At 44.8% G+C, this 15,448-nt stretch overlaps 2 protein-coding genes and 2 non-coding genes across 9 annotated transcripts in view; 3 read left to right on the top strand and 1 right to left on the bottom strand.

The window, feature by feature from the left end:
• Nucleotides 1-708: 708 nt before the first annotated feature.
• Nucleotides 709-823, top strand: LOC134165994 (U5 spliceosomal RNA). Its single transcript, XR_009965727.1, has one exon. It is a non-coding gene; the product is annotated as a U5 spliceosomal RNA (small nuclear RNA).
• An 831-nt stretch (nucleotides 824-1,654) lies between these two features.
• LOC134166003 (U5 spliceosomal RNA) lies at nucleotides 1,655-1,769 on the top strand. Its single transcript, XR_009965736.1, has one exon. It is a non-coding gene; the product is annotated as a U5 spliceosomal RNA (small nuclear RNA).
• Nucleotides 1,770-2,063: 294 nt separating this feature from the next.
• KIF2C (kinesin family member 2C) overlaps nucleotides 2,064-15,448 on the top strand; it is an 18,975-nt gene continuing 5,590 nt past the window's right edge. The window contains exons 1-15 of one of the 6 annotated variants that reach the window (XM_062622918.1): nucleotides 2,068-2,309; nucleotides 2,386-2,480; nucleotides 4,073-4,162; nucleotides 4,386-4,434; nucleotides 6,206-6,253; nucleotides 7,114-7,233; nucleotides 7,937-8,050; nucleotides 8,451-8,551; nucleotides 8,810-8,905; nucleotides 10,061-10,115; nucleotides 10,202-10,364; nucleotides 10,639-10,729; nucleotides 12,579-12,642; nucleotides 13,731-13,822; nucleotides 14,060-14,202. In XM_062622918.1, the coding sequence (XP_062478902.1) occupies nucleotides 2,246-2,309; nucleotides 2,386-2,480; nucleotides 4,073-4,162; nucleotides 4,386-4,434; nucleotides 6,206-6,253; nucleotides 7,114-7,233; nucleotides 7,937-8,050; nucleotides 8,451-8,551; nucleotides 8,810-8,905; nucleotides 10,061-10,115; nucleotides 10,202-10,364; nucleotides 10,639-10,729; nucleotides 12,579-12,642; nucleotides 13,731-13,822; nucleotides 14,060-14,202 (1,385 nt within the window). In that variant the 5' untranslated portion in view covers nucleotides 2,068-2,245. Of the gene's footprint in view, nucleotides 2,310-2,385; nucleotides 2,481-4,072; nucleotides 4,175-4,385; nucleotides 4,435-6,205; nucleotides 6,254-7,113; nucleotides 7,234-7,936; nucleotides 8,051-8,450; nucleotides 8,552-8,809; nucleotides 8,906-10,060; nucleotides 10,116-10,201; nucleotides 10,365-10,638; nucleotides 10,730-12,578; nucleotides 12,643-13,730; nucleotides 13,823-14,059; nucleotides 14,203-15,448 lie in introns of all 6 variants that reach the window. The other 5 variants (XM_062622917.1, XM_062622920.1, XM_062622919.1 and 2 more) reach the window with 5 other exon arrangements.
• The window catches only part of ARMH1 (armadillo like helical domain containing 1), a 24,321-nt gene continuing 16,787 nt past the window's right edge, over nucleotides 7,915-15,448 (bottom strand). Inside the window, 1 exon segment of the mRNA XM_062622923.1 lies at nucleotides 7,915-8,374. Within this exon segment, the coding sequence (XP_062478907.1) occupies nucleotides 8,246-8,374 (129 nt within the window). The 3' untranslated portion in view covers nucleotides 7,915-8,245.

The raw sequence follows: 15,448 nt of genomic DNA, 5'->3' as shown, positions 1-15,448 counted from the left end.
AAGAACTTCTGCCTAAGAGCTCATCTCAGTCTCCCCTCTGACAGCTCAAAGCCGTTCCCCCTTGTCCTGTCACTACATGTCCCTGTAAAAAGTCCCTCTCCAGATTTCTTTTAGCCCTCTTTAGTACTGGAAGGCTGCTCTAAGGTCTCCCTGGAGCCTTCTCCAGGCTGAAGAAGCCCAGCTCCTTCAGCCTCTCTCCATAGCAGAGGTGCCCCAGTCCTCCTCTGGGCTCGCTCAAACAGGTCCACATCATTCCTATATTAATGCCCCAGAGCTGCACACAGTACTCCAGGTGGAGCCTCATGACAGCGGAGTAGAGGGGAAAAATCCCCTCCCTCAGTCTGCTGGTCACGCTCCCTTTGATGCAGCCCAGCTCATGGTTGGTTTCTGGGCTGTGAGCTCACACATGCTCCTGTTGAGCTGCTTCTCCTCCGGAGGGCCGCCCTGAATCCATTCTCCGCCCCATTTCATTACTATTCAGCCTGATTTGCAAACCCAGGGTGCACTGCGGATCAGCGCCGCCGACACGGTCGTACTTTCCCCCCTCCCGCCGGGCCGCCGCGGTTCGGGCGCGGAACTGAGCCGTGTACGCCGTCGGAGAAGACCGAGATGGGCCATAGCGGCGGGGATCGGGCAGGCGTTGCGGGATCGCTGTGTGCCACAGAGCGACAGCCGGGGGAGGCTCCGTGTGCGCGGAGGACTGAGGGCATACTCTGGTTTCTCTTCAGATCGTATAAATCTTTCGCCTTTTACTAAAGATTTCCGTGGAGAGGAACAAGCACGAGTGTCGAGGAATTTTTTGAGGCTCCACTTCGGTGGAGCTGACCCTATTCCGGTTAAAAACAGAACAAACGCGATACACAGTAACTGCAATCAAAGCGGGGAATGCTACATTTTTCCCAGCTGGTGTCGCAGTGGTGTGAACTGCGGGAAAGCGCGCAGGACGGGCGCTGGTCGGGGAGCGGCTGGCGGTTGTTGTGGTGTACATCGCTTGTCCGGCTTGGGTTTCATTTCTCTGTATTGTTTTCCTTACAACTGGTTTCATCTTTCTTAGCTCGTTTGAATTATTGCGCTTGCATCTCAACCCATGACTTTGGCACTTCTACCCTTCCTGTTCTTCCCCCATCCATGCGGGGCGGGTGGGACCAAGCAGGTGGGCGACCGGTTGTGTGGTGTGTGCTCGGTACCGGCCGGGGTAACACCGCACGGGGAGACAGGCTCTGACTGGGGCGCGGACCGGAGGCGGGATCGGGATAGGCGGAGCTGACCTCGGCCCCGTCTGCCTGCCCGCGCAACCGCCTCATTGAATAACCTGGTCTAGTGGATGGTGTCCCTGCCCATGGCAGGGGGCTGGAAATGGATGAGCTTTAGGGTTTCTCGCAATCCAAACCAGTCTGTGACTCTCCGAGTCATTATCATGCGCCTCATCAGCACTCCGTTAATTTGCATACCCAGAGCCCACCGCGGCAGCGCGGCGCTGCCCGGAGCCGCCGGTGTCCGCTGCTGCAGCCGATCCGAGCTGTTTGGGTCTGCACGGCTCCGGTGGTCCCGGCGGGGCCGCGTCGAGAGCCACAGCTCCGAGAACGGGCAGGTATTGCCCTGAGCTATGTGTCGCGGGGCAGGCGGGCGGTGTGGCGCGGGAGAAGGGTCCGGCATACTCTGGTTTCTCTTCAGATCGTATAAATCTTTCGCCTTTTACTAAAGATTTCCGTGGAGAGGAACAAGTACGAATGTCGAGAAATTTTTTGAGGCTCCATTTCGGTGGAGCTGACCCTATCCTGGTAAAAAAAAAAGAATTAAACTGTTTCTACTGACAACCGCAAAGTGCCACCCAGTGCCCCCCAATGCCCTCATACAGCTCCCCGATCCGCCCGCAGCAGCTCCGCAGCGCAGGATGTGCCGCTGGCCCCCCAGTTCCCGTAAGGCTCTATAGCGGTTGGTGCCTCCTTCAGCCCTACCCGGCACCGGGACCCGCCGTACACCGAGCAGCCGCTCGGTAGCACGGCTGATCGCACACCCCCCCGTATGACCGTAGCGGCGGTGCGCTTCCCGGGGCACGCCGGGAGCTGTAGGCGGCGCAGAGCACGCTGGGAGATGTAGTCCCTCCGCCAGCGTCTCCCGGTAGGCCCCGCGGCACGGCGGCGCGCGGGGTTTAAATCGGCGGCGGTTGCCCTGCCCTGGGTTTCACTGCGGGGCCGGGTAGCTCTGCCGCCGAGCAGCTGCTCGTTCTCGCCGTGCCCGCACCATGGACTCTCGCTTCTATAGCCGTGTCTGTCCCGGACTCATCATCAACATCCAGCGGAGCAACGGTGAGCGTGGGCAGGGCAGCGGGTTGTCTGCGCGCGGGTCCCGGCTGGGCCGGGACTCACAGCCCGCTTCTTCCAGGTCAGATCCATGAGGCGAAGGTGAAGACCGTGAGAGTGGATGGGGCCTCCGTGTCCGTGGAGTGGACCGAGGGTGGCACCATCAAGGGCAAAGAGGTGAGTGCGGCCCTGCCCGGGTGGTCCCGGTGCACTCTCAGCAGGGGAAACGAGTCTGGTGGAGCCTGGCTGGGCGCACACCAGGGCAGGCCCGCTGCGCTGCCCCGGCTGGGCCTGCGGGTGAGCAGGGGCTGTTGGGCCTCGGTGGTGGGCTGTGGAGTACCCCCAAAGTCCCCGTTTCCCTGCAGACTGCCTGCGGCCTTTCTGTCTCTAGCAATGACCCTCAGCCTTTCCTTAAGGCTTAACGTGTAATGTTAAGAGGGCTGAGTTTGGTTTCCTGACTCCCTACATGGGTGTACATGAACATTGTGTGAGGTGGGATGGGGCATTTGAGGTTAATGTAGCTGAAATCCTGATACCTAGCACGATCTCCTCTGGTAATGGACCAAACATGCTTGTCCTACTGGTCTGTCTGGAAACATATATAGCCTGGCATTTGGTTGTTATTGGCTCGTTATTTGAAGCTGGTTCTTACACTATTTATGTGCCTGCTGCATTCAGATATGCAAAACACGCAGATTTGGATGTAACTGCTGGGTAGATTGCTTGTATGTGTTATGATAGAAAATCTTCATGAAGATGCTTCAAAATACAGCATTTTTTTAATATGCTTGCATAAGTAAGTGTATATGCATTTATACATTATGCTGTGCACATGTGTGTTTCTGAGCTAATTCATGTTCCAATTAGTTACTCACAGGTTCCATATAAATCAAACTTTATAGATCAGTTGTGTTAGGATGTGGTATCTCCACATTTTACGAAGTTCACCTGCTTGTTTTTGCTCTTTTTATGGACTCTTATTTAAGTAATTTGCAAGTTAAATGAGAACTCAAGGACTTCCTGAAGCAGTGCTTGTGTTTCTTTGCTCAGTGAATTCTAGCACAAGCTGCTGTGACACCAGAGTTTTTGTGCACTGGTGATTTCAGCCCCTGCAGCTTCGTTAGCTTTGGAAAACAGAACATTGAGAGCTGCTGTCTCTTGTGCCAGAGCCTGCCCTTGGCTGCCTGCTTGCTGTTGCTCCCTCTTCTTGCACCAGACCAGGATTGTGATCACTGGAGGGTCAGGCAGGCAGCAGTAGCTGGCCCTAGGTGAAATTACTCAGAATAGCAAGTGAAAATGCAGGTGAATCGATTTGTGGATTAAATGTTGAATCCTTCATTTCCCAAAGTCGTTGAAGTTTATTTCAGTAAGCACAATCACAGTAAATGCTTAATGCTCTCTTTGTGCTGAAGCCACAGAGTGGCTGAGATTTACTCAGATTAGCAGTAAGAGATTAAAGTAGCTCATGCTAAATATGCTTTGCCTGTGTCTTCAGAAGTGCTCTAGTGTACCTGCAGAACTGCATGGCGTTTGGCAGATGAGGGTAAATGGCTTAGGGGGCACATTTCTTCCCATATATTTGGATGTAGGAGACTCCTCAGAACATGAACTGCTGTCTTGCCCTCTTGGTCAATTTTAATTTAGTGTTTGGCAGCAGTGGGTCAGGTTTGTTTGCATGTGCTGGAAGTAAAGGTTAAAAAGAAAATAAACATGCTGTAAGTGGTAGCAGCAATATTCTGCTCTCTAAAATTCTGCTTTTGCTCTTGTAGATTGATATTAAAGATGTAATAACAATAAATCCTGAGTTATCAGAACTACCTGCTGCTGATCTGAAAGAGAACTTTCCTTTCCAAGAGAATGTAAGTGTACAGGTAAGTGCTTTAAAGGGGTTTGGTCTTTCCTAAGGTACTAATGTGTCAGCAGCATAGGTCTTGTTATAAATAAAATCCAGATCTCTAGCTTGTCTTTTCTATCTCGTAGTTAGACTTTGGTCAGAAATTCTTGTATCAATGTTGTCTTGAAGTGCTGTGCTAGGGATTTGCAGCTTACTCTGATAACTGACAGCATTCATTGTTTTTTCAGAAACAGAAGCGTAGATCAACCCTTTCAAAAATCCCTGCTCCAAGGGAAGGTGAGGAAATATTCTTTTCTGTGCTATATCCCTGTAAAACAGTGGTATGTTTTCATTGTAGTCCTAATAATCTTCAGTGGAATCGTAAGGCTGCCTGTTCAGACAGTGCTAACAAAGAGCATAATGTTTCATACTGACATTTTGGAGTGCAGAAACTTTGCTAATAGATTGCTGTCCTGTTCCCGTGAGCTGCGGCTTGTTGATGTGTTGCCCTTTTCTGCAGTACTGCTGTAGTTATTCCTTGATGCTGCTTTTAAATGTCACTAGGCAGTTCTGTGGCAGTGAGTATAGGAGTTTCGTACGGAGCTTTTGCAAATGCCATGAACAACAAAAGGTAAGTGGCACTTATTAAAATTAAAAGTGTCAAAATGAGAGTGGAAAGGGCAAGAAAGAAATAGCAGTGACAAATGGATGTATCCTCTTCAAACAGTACCCCTAGATAATAACTAGAGCTTTATCCTTGGAGATGTTTTGGACCAGGCAGCCAAAGTGCCAGCTGGTGTGCTGTAGCTCAGTGATTGTATGTCAGTGCAATGTTTTTGAGCAAAGCCAGAAGAGAAGATAGAGATGTCAGAGTGTTAAATCACTAAGAGGCTTTTCTTGAGGTGTCAGGAATTGAACTCTCATGTTTTCTACCTTCTTTTAGCTTATTAGTTAATTCTTCTAGCTTTTTGAATTGCAAGTGGCAGCATTACAGGTCTATTTGTAATAAACTTGTGTGATGCTGAGGTTGAGTGGTTGCTAATTTGATGATTTTCTTCAAGAGTGTAGTTAGCTGAAACTTGTGCTTTCCCATGCAACTGAGCTATAAACAAAACAGCTGGGCTTGTCTGGCCTTGTTTGTGTGTGATGCAAGACAGGGAAGTCAGTACCAGCAGACAACAGAACAAATCCCCTTGTATCAGAGAGGCAGGAGTAGTCCAAGAAGCTTAATATGTCAAAAGTTGTTCTGTGCTAGAACATCCTGATCTTCCTCAAATCCAGAGGGTTTTGTGAAATCCATAAACTTTGTGAACTGGCAAGCAGAATGATGTGATGGTCATGACTGTTTCTAGACAGGTCAGTTAATGGAGTTGGGCAGCCAGCTGGAAAAAGATGTGTTAATTGAGCCACTGATAGATGGGAAAATGTCCTCACAGAGGTCATGGCTTTCCTGAAGTTATAGAATCTAATTTCAAATCTGAAATCTGTTGCCTTTCCTACAGGCTCACTCTTGTCCCTGAAGACCTGCTCAGAGTACAAGAGAGAAGCAATGTTTTCAGTACTCCTCAAATAGTGTTATCCGTTGTTATAACTAGCTAAACCCCATGAGTGTCAATGAGTGTCCATCTGGTTGCAAGCTGTACTGTGCCAAATAGAAAGCTAACACCAGCTACAGGTTTTGGTTCTTGGTCCATACAAACTAAGCAAGATCCAGGAGGTGTCTGTTTCCATCTCATTCAGGGAAGTGAGAGAAGCAGAAGCAGTGCTTTCAGGATGAATTAAGAAACACTGCCTTACTCCTGTTTCTTTGACAAGAATTCAAAATTCTTATTCAAAAATCAACAAGAGTTTTGGAGGATACTGCATATCACCTCATATAAGAATCACCTGAATCAAACCCATTTGACTGCAGCAATTCTCCAGTCAATATGCCTGCCCAGGAGCGCTAGTATTACAGAAAATGTGCTGCTGAGTTTGTGATGAGATTGGGTCTGGACATGTGTGACAAACAAATGGAATAAAATGCTACCTCTGAGTGTAATGAAACTGATGCCTTTTGTTCCTAAAGTTGCAGCAGCAACACCCAATGTCTCTACACCTGAGCAGAGGACTCCAGGTAAAGAGTTAATATAGCAGCACTGAATTTTGTGGATATGGTTCTTGGGAATTTGATCCAGAATTGAAGTTAAACCTTGGTCTGAAATAGATCTGGTATCCTTTGAAATCGTAGTGATTAATTCTGGATCAATTCTTGTGGCTGCTAGAGGTGAAGGTAGCTCTAGTTTGCATATCACACTTCTGTTTATTCATATCAGGTTTGCTATCTTTACAAATCTATTGTGGTGTATGCTCCAAACCCTCGCCTAGGAAGCTTTGTGATGATGGACTTGCTCTCTGAAAGAAATAACCTTGGCATGTAACAATGGAGCCTCCCTATAAAAGGAACTTGTCCAAAGATTTGCTGTTGTGATTATACAGTCTTTTAGCTGCATTTATCAAGCTCCCCCTCCACCGTGCACCACGCACCCTGTCTGAGCGTGGATGCTGGGATGGTGAGCATGATGCTGCCCATGACCACTGCCAGGTTGCAGTACTACTGTCACCATCAAACAACTAATTCACACAGCCCTGCAAGTGTGAAGCTTCAGAAGATTTCACAAACTTGTAACTTTCTCCTTCCTAGGTATTATGGTTCTGGAGCTTCCATGTTAGTGAATCCTTAGTGGTATCTGAAAGAAATTCAATGGAACTGCAAATCTGGAATGAACTGCTTGCTTTCCCGTAGTGGTGTATTTCACGATCACTTTTCACCCCCTGCATTTTCACTGATAAACTTTGCTAATGCATCAGAGATCTGGAAAATATCCTTTTAGCACATCTTGTTCCCTTCTGTTCTGCACTTTGTGAGCATTTGAATACTTGCAAATGTCTCGGTGTCTGAGGCATGATACTGACCTTGAATTTGTGTTTCCAAAGCTGCGCGTGGCCGTTCCAGGATGTCTGTTATTGCAGAATCACAGTGCAGCCTCCAGGAAAATGAGATGGGGGTAGATCCTTGCACTTCTACACAAACCAGAAACAATTCCTCTGTTCCTGGTGAGTGGAGAAAGAACCCAGTGAATTCTTACCATGAGGCAACATGGGTTGTATGCATTTAAATAGGTAAACTGCAAATCCCAAGGGAATGAGCAACTCCTACTCCTTTATATAAAGCAAGAGAGGCCTAGAGGTCTATCAGAATGTAAATATTCAGGGTTCCTACCTTGAGGGGCTTTATTAAGCACATAGCTGCAGTTGTGGATGTGGGATCTGCTTAACAGCATAAAGTGGTACTCACAGCACCAGAATGGGAAAGGAAGTGCCTTAATACTGCTGACAACATGCTCTGTAACTGTACTGGTTGTAGTTTTACCTACATGGGTTGATCAAAGCAAGAACTTGAGCCTACTTAAATTACTAAATTGTAGTTATGTCTTTACCAGACCTATGCAATGAATAGCGGAGGGCATGCCTTGTTGTATTAAGTTCTGCTTACAAGACATTGAAATAAGAGACTTGGTACTAAGTTCTTGTCTAGTTAGTGTGGCCTTGATTTGTAGCTTCGAATAAAAGTTGGTGGTCAGCAAAAGATTAAAAAAAATAACATTTGCACACCTGTCACAGGTTTTTAGCCAGCTCTCTCTCCTGATCCAGAACCAGAGTTGAGGAATGCCTATGATCTACAAGGCTTTACTGATTATAAAACTGTTCTTGATCTTGGGGATCTAATTACTGGGTTTGGTCTGGCTTCTTTCTGCAGCTGGCAGAACCAGGACTAGCAAGCTGAACTGTGTTCCAGAAGCCTCAGTGACAAATCTCAATGGAAATACAGAGGATCACCTGCTTCCTGGCAGAATCTCTTCAGTGAGCCCAGGTACCATGGAGCTGTGGGTAAGAACTGCGTCACCAGTCAGTGATGCATCACTATGTGATTGCTGCTCTGTATTCGCCAAGGGTAAAGCTTGAAAAAGGTGGCTTTGGCAGTAAGACTGAGTATCGTCAGTATTTTTTGTTACAGATGTGTAATTCTATTACAGTGGTGTATCACCTTAGAAATGCTGCCTTTACTTTAGAGTGGCAGTGGGATTTCTTGAAAAGTTCGTGGTGGGTAGATCTGGTTGGGAGGAGGAAATACTGCATGATGAATTACATCCTTCTGAAGATGATTGTTTCCTGTACAAGCTAGTCTGGCAGCAACCTGGAGAAGTTGAAATACTTGTGTTGTGCTTAAAACCTAGTGTGGTTATTTAATTCAAGGAAATGCTTTTATCTAGTTCGGAGAAGATCCAACATTGTGAAAGAGATGGAGAAAATGAAAAACAAGAGGGAAGAGAAGAGAGCTCAAATCAGTGAAATCAGGACCAAGCGTGCACAGGTGGAGTACTCTACAATGCACCTGTATTGGGACATTGCTTAAAGACAGTGTATCACAATGCTCGAAACTAAACCATGTTTTTGACAAGCTCAGTTCATATGAAGCTGTACATAAGGATGGATTGATTATAGTTTTGGAAAGTTCTTAATATTGAGAAATAATTCTAATTGCATACACCTGATGGTTTATCATGCTCTGGGGCTTTTTTGCTGTTACATGTTAATTACCTACGCATCCATGTTTTTTTTTTCCATGCAGGAATTTGACAGCAGCTGTCCAAACTGGGAGTTTGCAAAGATGATCAAGGAATTCAGAGCAACTTTAGACTGCCAGCCAATAAGTATAACCGATCCAGTAAGTAAATACTGAAGCTGCAGCTTGTGGACAGACTATTTTGCACTGAAGATGTTAGTATATGAGCAATTCAGTGCATCACTGTACCTTGGAAATCCTCTGAGTGTGTTGTGATCTTGAGGTACCTGGTGGTATATGTGAAGTTATTTACCTTCCCTTTTTAGGGCTAAGCTGCCTTGCACTGCTTTGCATGTGTTATTAGTATAGAGCTTGCACTTCAACAATTATCATTATTTGCATGGTAACATCAGTACTTTCCAGAGCTTGTAAACAGCAGAGCCAATTACGTAACTTAGCTTGTTGTAGGTATAACTTAAAATGGATTATTGCCCTGGAAGTGTTATTGTAATATTAACATATTAAGTAATTTTAAACTAGGTCAAAAAGTGGAGGAGCAAAAGTAGAGGTCAAGAATTAAAACAAAACAAACCCATAAAACTAGGCTCAGTTTATCTTCAGCAATTACAAAGGTAGCATTGTTTAACAAGGCTTTTGTTAAACAAGGACTACTTGTTCTCAGGTGTTAGTCAGTGAAAAATGGTAGTACTTCAGCTCAAAAGAAAAAGTAGGTGTTGATTAGCTTAGAACACTAGGTGGTTTGTGTGCCTGCATCCTATGGGGCTGACAACCAGCTGCTGGTGTAAGCATCACCACATGATAGAAGAAGAGTTTGCCATCTGCTTTCTGCCTCACATAGTGGAATATGCGGTTTTCCTGCTTTACCAAACTCACCTGGACAAATCGCTAAACTTACTGCATCAGTAAAATATCCCAAGTCAAAAAACACCCCTGGGGTAAATTAAGATGATTTGACTATAGTAGCAGTATTGATATGGCAGCTTTTACTGGAAAGCTGGCCAAGGGCTAAACTTTCTACTAATTCTGATACAGGATATTTGGGGCACTTTCTATAGCATGGCAGCATTTCCACCTAATATGCTGGAGCATGCTATGTAAAGCTGTTGTTTGTAGTGCTGCTTTTGCACTGAGCAGACTTTTAAGCCTTGCATCCCTGTATGAGTGGGTTTGATCAGTAGTGGAGGCAACTCTGATCAACATATAGAAAAGTAGGTATCAGGGAGCATCAGATCTTTCTCTCTGTAATACTAAGAAGATATGGGTCTAACTGGGAAATAATTACTTGTTTTCTTTTAGATGGAAGAGCATAGGATTTGTGTCTGTGTGAGGAAGCGCCCTCTCAATAAGCAAGGTGAGTGTACCGACAAAGCAGCTGTGCCTTAGAGCAGTTTGACATTGCTTACTCTTGTTAAAACTGAGGGTCTTTTTTGCCTACAGAACTGCAAAAAAAGGAATGTGATGTCATTACTGTTCCAAGCAAGTGTGTCCTGCTGGTGCATGAGCCAAAGCAGAAAGTGGACCTAACAAAATACCTTGACACCCAGGCATTTAGATTTGACTTTTCATTTGATGAATCCTCTTCTAATGAAATGGTATACAGGTAATGCTTTCTTCTTGCTGAGAATAACTTCGAAGCTTAAAGCATGGAGCTGTGGATAGACAGCATCTGAGCTTAAAGAAACTGCAACCTGAAATAAGTATTAAAATCCTTTTTGGAGGAAACCAAAGGACTGAAAAGTCTAAATCTTATTTTTAGCATGGTCTTGCTGATTTCCAAAGGATTTGCTTTTATTTGCTTTTTTTTTCCTTTCTTTTTAAGAAAATTGATGAAGCAGGGTGTGAAATGTTTGTCTTAACTGTCTTTTACCTACCAGGTTCACTGCTAGACCTCTTGTGGAGACTATCTTTGAGGGTGGGAAGGCAACATGCTTTGCTTATGGCCAGACAGGCAGTGGCAAGACACATGTAAGTTCTTCTCCAAGGTCTCAAATTCTCTAGCTTTATCTGAAGCATTGTAAAGCTCCTTGATGATGATAATGAATAATGATTTAGTGTAAGGTGTCCCTGCCCATGGCAGGGGGGTTGGAGCTAGATGATCTTAAGGTCCTTTCCAACCCTAATTCTATGATTCTATGATAATAGGATTGTGTAACGAGTTTGGACCTTGGGGTGTTTTTGTTTTTTTGCCTTAAAGCTAATACTTTGTCAGCTCTTAATCTTCTTTTTTGGTAGCTTTATGTATTACTGGGGTTCCTTTGAGGTTGTGAGGAAAATCATACTAAAATCCCCTCATAGCTGGCTTTTTAAAGACTTAGGATATCTTAACATGTTAGTCACAGCTATCCCTTGCTGTTGCTGCTGAACTCCAGTTTGCAAAGTGGGGCTGTTAGCCTACCTCTGAGACAAAGGCTGTTTTCTATACTGTGTTTGAGAGTTTGGAGGCATTCCAAAGACTTTAGCAACTGTAAAAGAATAAGCGTCTTGTTGCACATAAACATTTAAGTGATTTGGTATTGTTGTGAAGTGGGCAAGTTGGTGTGTTCACTTTCTAACAACTCCTTCCAGTCTACCAGTTGCAGCTTCAAGAGACCTGAAGATTGTGTTTACTGCCTCAGAGATGATCTGCTCTGATTTAAACAACTGTATTGTCTTTTTAACCTCCTTCTGGAAACTGTAGGGAAGGAAAGTGGGAAACTCCTTCCTCACAGCATGATAGCAGAGTCCAAAATGCTGTCTTGTTCTGCAAGAGGCCTTTACCCCAGACCACAGTGATCTGGACTAAGCTAGGCTAGCCTATCAGTTTGAGTAATCAGTTGCTGTCATTCCAGTGTTATTGCCAAGTTTTAGGCTAGGATCTCCTATCATTAGTGATATGCAGTGAGCTGCAGATCTCTTCCAGTAATCCAGAAGGCAATTTGAAAGTTTATAGAAGTTTGGACATAGGCTGCCTCCATTGCACTTGAATGGGTGAACATACTCATCTCAGAATAGTTATGGGAATACAAGTGTGAGGGACTAAAATTATAGGCAGTGAAGTCCCTTTCCCTAGGGTGCAGAAGTAGTGCAAGGACAATAGCTGTAGCATGAGACTGGAGTGCTGCCTGTTAAACTCTGCTGAACTGACTGTGTCATGGGATTGCTCCATCCCTGGCAGTGTTCAAGGCTGAATTGGATGGGGGCCTTGAGCAACCTGGTGTCTAGTGGGAAGGTGTTCCTGCCCATGGTAGGGGGTTGGAACTAGCTGAGCTTTAATGTCCCTTCCAACCCAAACCATTCTGTGATTGTATGACTGAGTCATGTTTTAAAAACTGAGGCATTTTTACAAAAATGGTAGAGTCAGGACAGCACCAACTGAAAAAGCTGGGATTAAAGGTACCTTGGTCAAAGGAGTTAGGCATTGTCTGCTCTGGAAGTTTGATGGATTTTTGGTACCACGTGATCTTTTGCAAGTAGCAATGAAAACTTTATTCAACCTATGCCCTAAGATATGAGGCTTTATTTCCTCTGACCAGAGGCAGTTGGGTTGCATTGTCAAGGCTATGCATTTCTCCTGGGAGAAAGTGCTTTGTGCGGCACTGCAGACCCTTGCAGGTATTCAGCTGCAGCTTTGCATAGTCCAAAGCTGCTTTGTGAACTGATAGGGAAGCAGCAAACTAATTTTATCCTGAATTGCACTGTTCTAATCATCTCATTGGCATCAAAACATATATATATATATACACATACAGTAACTTCCTAGTATGTTCTTGGGAATACAATCAGGTAGCCTGACTTGTTTGTACCACACATTACCCTTGGCCTTTTCTGTTTACAGACTATGGGAGGAGACTTCTCTGGGAGGACACAAAATGCCTCAAAGGGCATATATGCTTTTGCATGTAAGTTCATTCTTCAGATATGAAAATCAAATTAGTGCATGTTTTTCCTAGATAAGATCTGTCTGTGTATGGTTATTTAAAATGTTTCCAGTAGAAGGTACATAAAGCATTTGTGTTGTCAGTAATAAGTAGTGGTATTTGTGGCAGGAGGTAGGATTTAGTTTCTTCAGTTTCACAAAATATTTTCCATCCAGCCTGGAAGCTTCTAGGTCCACACATAACTCACCAGAAGATACTTGCTTTTGAGGCAAAGAGTTGACAGTTTTCTATTCTGGCATTTGCTGGGCTGAACTATTTGATTTTGATTCTTCTGCTGTGCTTTTGTCTTAAACTCAAGATGGTGTTTGCCAATACCCAACTTGAATGCAACACAACCCTACCCATTTCTAATATAAAGCTTCTTATAGAGAAAGCATATAAATGTTCTGCTTCTTCCTGTAAGCATTAGATGCAAAAAACCCTACCACATACAAAATCATTCCAGAAAACGTATGCTTTAGAAGCCCCTCCTTGACCTAGAAAGCACCATGACCTCCTCTACCTCCTGTTTAGAAAGGCATATTGTGAAACTTGCCTGTGTGTGGCAAGACAGCTGAAACAAGAGCACCTGTTTACTAGTCTATGAAAGTCAGTTAAGACTGGCCCTGAAATAAAATCCTTATTTTTTGGCTCAGTTGTGAAAAGCTGCACCGGATCCAGCCAAAGGGCCAACTAATCTGGTGTAGTGTCTCCAAACAGCAGCAATGCTGGTGTTCAGGGATGCATGAAAAAAAATACAAGACTTTTTCAAGCCTGTCCAAAACAATAGCAGATCCCAGTGTTGTCCTACAGCAGTGAGGATTGCTGTCTACAGGGCACATTGGCAATAAAAACTTCTGTGTGCCCCTGTGTTTGCAGTCCCTGGAAGTGGATGCTGCTGATACTGTTCTCCAGATGTTGGCACAGCACTAATTGTTTCACTAGCATTTGTTAATAAGTATCATTCAGCTGCATGACACTGCTTTATGGCTGTGCAATGTTTGAATGTAGATCAAGTATTAACTAGAATGTCTTTCAAACTAGTTAACTGAACTGCCTTTCCTCACTAGCACAAGATGTCTTCCTCCTCCTAAACCAGCCCAGGTACAGGAGTCAGGAACTGGAAGTCTATGTGACTTTCTTTGAAATATACAATGGAAAGGTAAGACTCCTTTTTTTATTTATTTTTTTTTTTAATCTTGACCTGACTTCTTTGGCTGAATGTCTCATAAGTAGCCAAGTGAAACTCACTAGTTTCGATAGTTCTATATAATCTATTGTTTACGGTGCATTTGGAATTGAATTGGAAGGCTCTGTTAAAGGTGCTGGTTTTGTACAGCTTTATATAAAGATGGCACAAATTTTTGTTCAGATTTGCCTCAATATTGTTACCTTGTAGGTGTTTGACCTCTTGAACAAGAAGACAAAGCTTCGAGTCCTGGAGGATGGCAAGCAGCAGGTCCAGGTTGTTGGTCTCCAGGAGAGACAAGTCAGCTGTGCTGAGGATGTCATCAGAATGATTGAGATGGGCACTGCCTGCAGGTTTGGTGCCTTAAAACCAGTAAAAATAGTCATATCCTGTTGCATCTTCATGTCTAGAAAAATGTCTGTAGCTAGTGCTTAGAGACTTAAATAGAAGCTTGTTGTTCTCAGTAACAGGCAAGCACTGAGCAGCACTTCTGCATGAATCCAGGAAGGTGGCTAACAGGGCTAGGTTTAGCCCTCCTTCCATAGAGAAGGTCAGAGTTCCTGGTTCTTATGTCCTCATGCAACTCCAAGAAGAGCAAAACTGTTCACATGAGGAGATGGCTGCCCTGGTGCCATAGCTAAGCTGAGCTTTCTAGAAGTATCAGCTAGTTTACAGGAGCACATGTAGCTCCCTGTGGTCTTCCAAGATCAAGGAAGAGCAGCTGGCATCAACCTACAGTTAAAAAATGCTTTGGCTTAGCTGCAGGCCAGATGAGCTATTCCAATGGCAACAAAAGTGCTGCATGTTGTTCAGGGATCTTGTCTAAAGAATCTTCGAGAGCAGGTGCCAAGGGACAGCTGCAGGCTTGGTTCATCATCCTGGCAAGAAGGCTGTGGTCAGGGCAGCTCTACTGTTGTACTGGTGCCTGTAATTGGGAGCTAGAATCATAGAATGGTTTGGGTTGGAAAGGACTTAAGATCATGTAGTTCCAACCCCCCACCATAATCTGTATCTCAAGTCTCAGTTAAGTGCCAACTCCTGTGGAAATATTATTAGGCAAATGACAAGCCCTTGGCTTCTGTATTACACTGCATTTGCAGATATGCACATCCTGAAAGCTCACTCAGCACTCTGCTGTGCATGCTAATTTGTCTAACAGTTCAGTCAAGAAGGGTTTAACATTACAGCCTCCTGCCTCACTTTGGGACAATCTCCCTCCCTTTCTCCCCCTTAGAGTGAAGGTCTTAGGGAGATTTATGGAACTTCTAAGCTTCCAGTCTGTATCTTGTAGTGGTGGCGCACATTCAACTGCACAGCAGAGGTGAAGTGCCAAGCCAGCTTGGCTGGAGAAGGGGATTTACCATGACTGTAATGTGCTATCACAACTAATGCTGTTTAGTGGGGAGCTTGGCTGAGCTTACTGTGTAATGGCAAATGCATTAGGAAAATGACACGTGGCCTGCTCTGAGGCAGAGAGCTGCAGTGCTGAAGGCACCTCTTCCAGCTCCAAATGTAACGCATTAGCAGTCAGGAGGGCTGGCTGAGTTTAGCCAGGCAGCTTAAATAGCCTTAAATCTCTACAACTGGAATTCAGGTTCA

This window comes from Pezoporus occidentalis, unplaced genomic scaffold (genome assembly GCF_034315485.1).
Source record: "Pezoporus occidentalis ecotype Australia unplaced genomic scaffold, CSIRO_AGI_Poc_V1 ctg25, whole genome shotgun sequence".
Lineage (NCBI taxonomy): Eukaryota > Metazoa > Chordata > Aves > Psittaciformes > Psittacidae > Pezoporus > Pezoporus occidentalis.
Note: the sequence above shows the minus strand (reverse complement) of the source record. Positions and strands in the feature narration are given on the sequence as shown.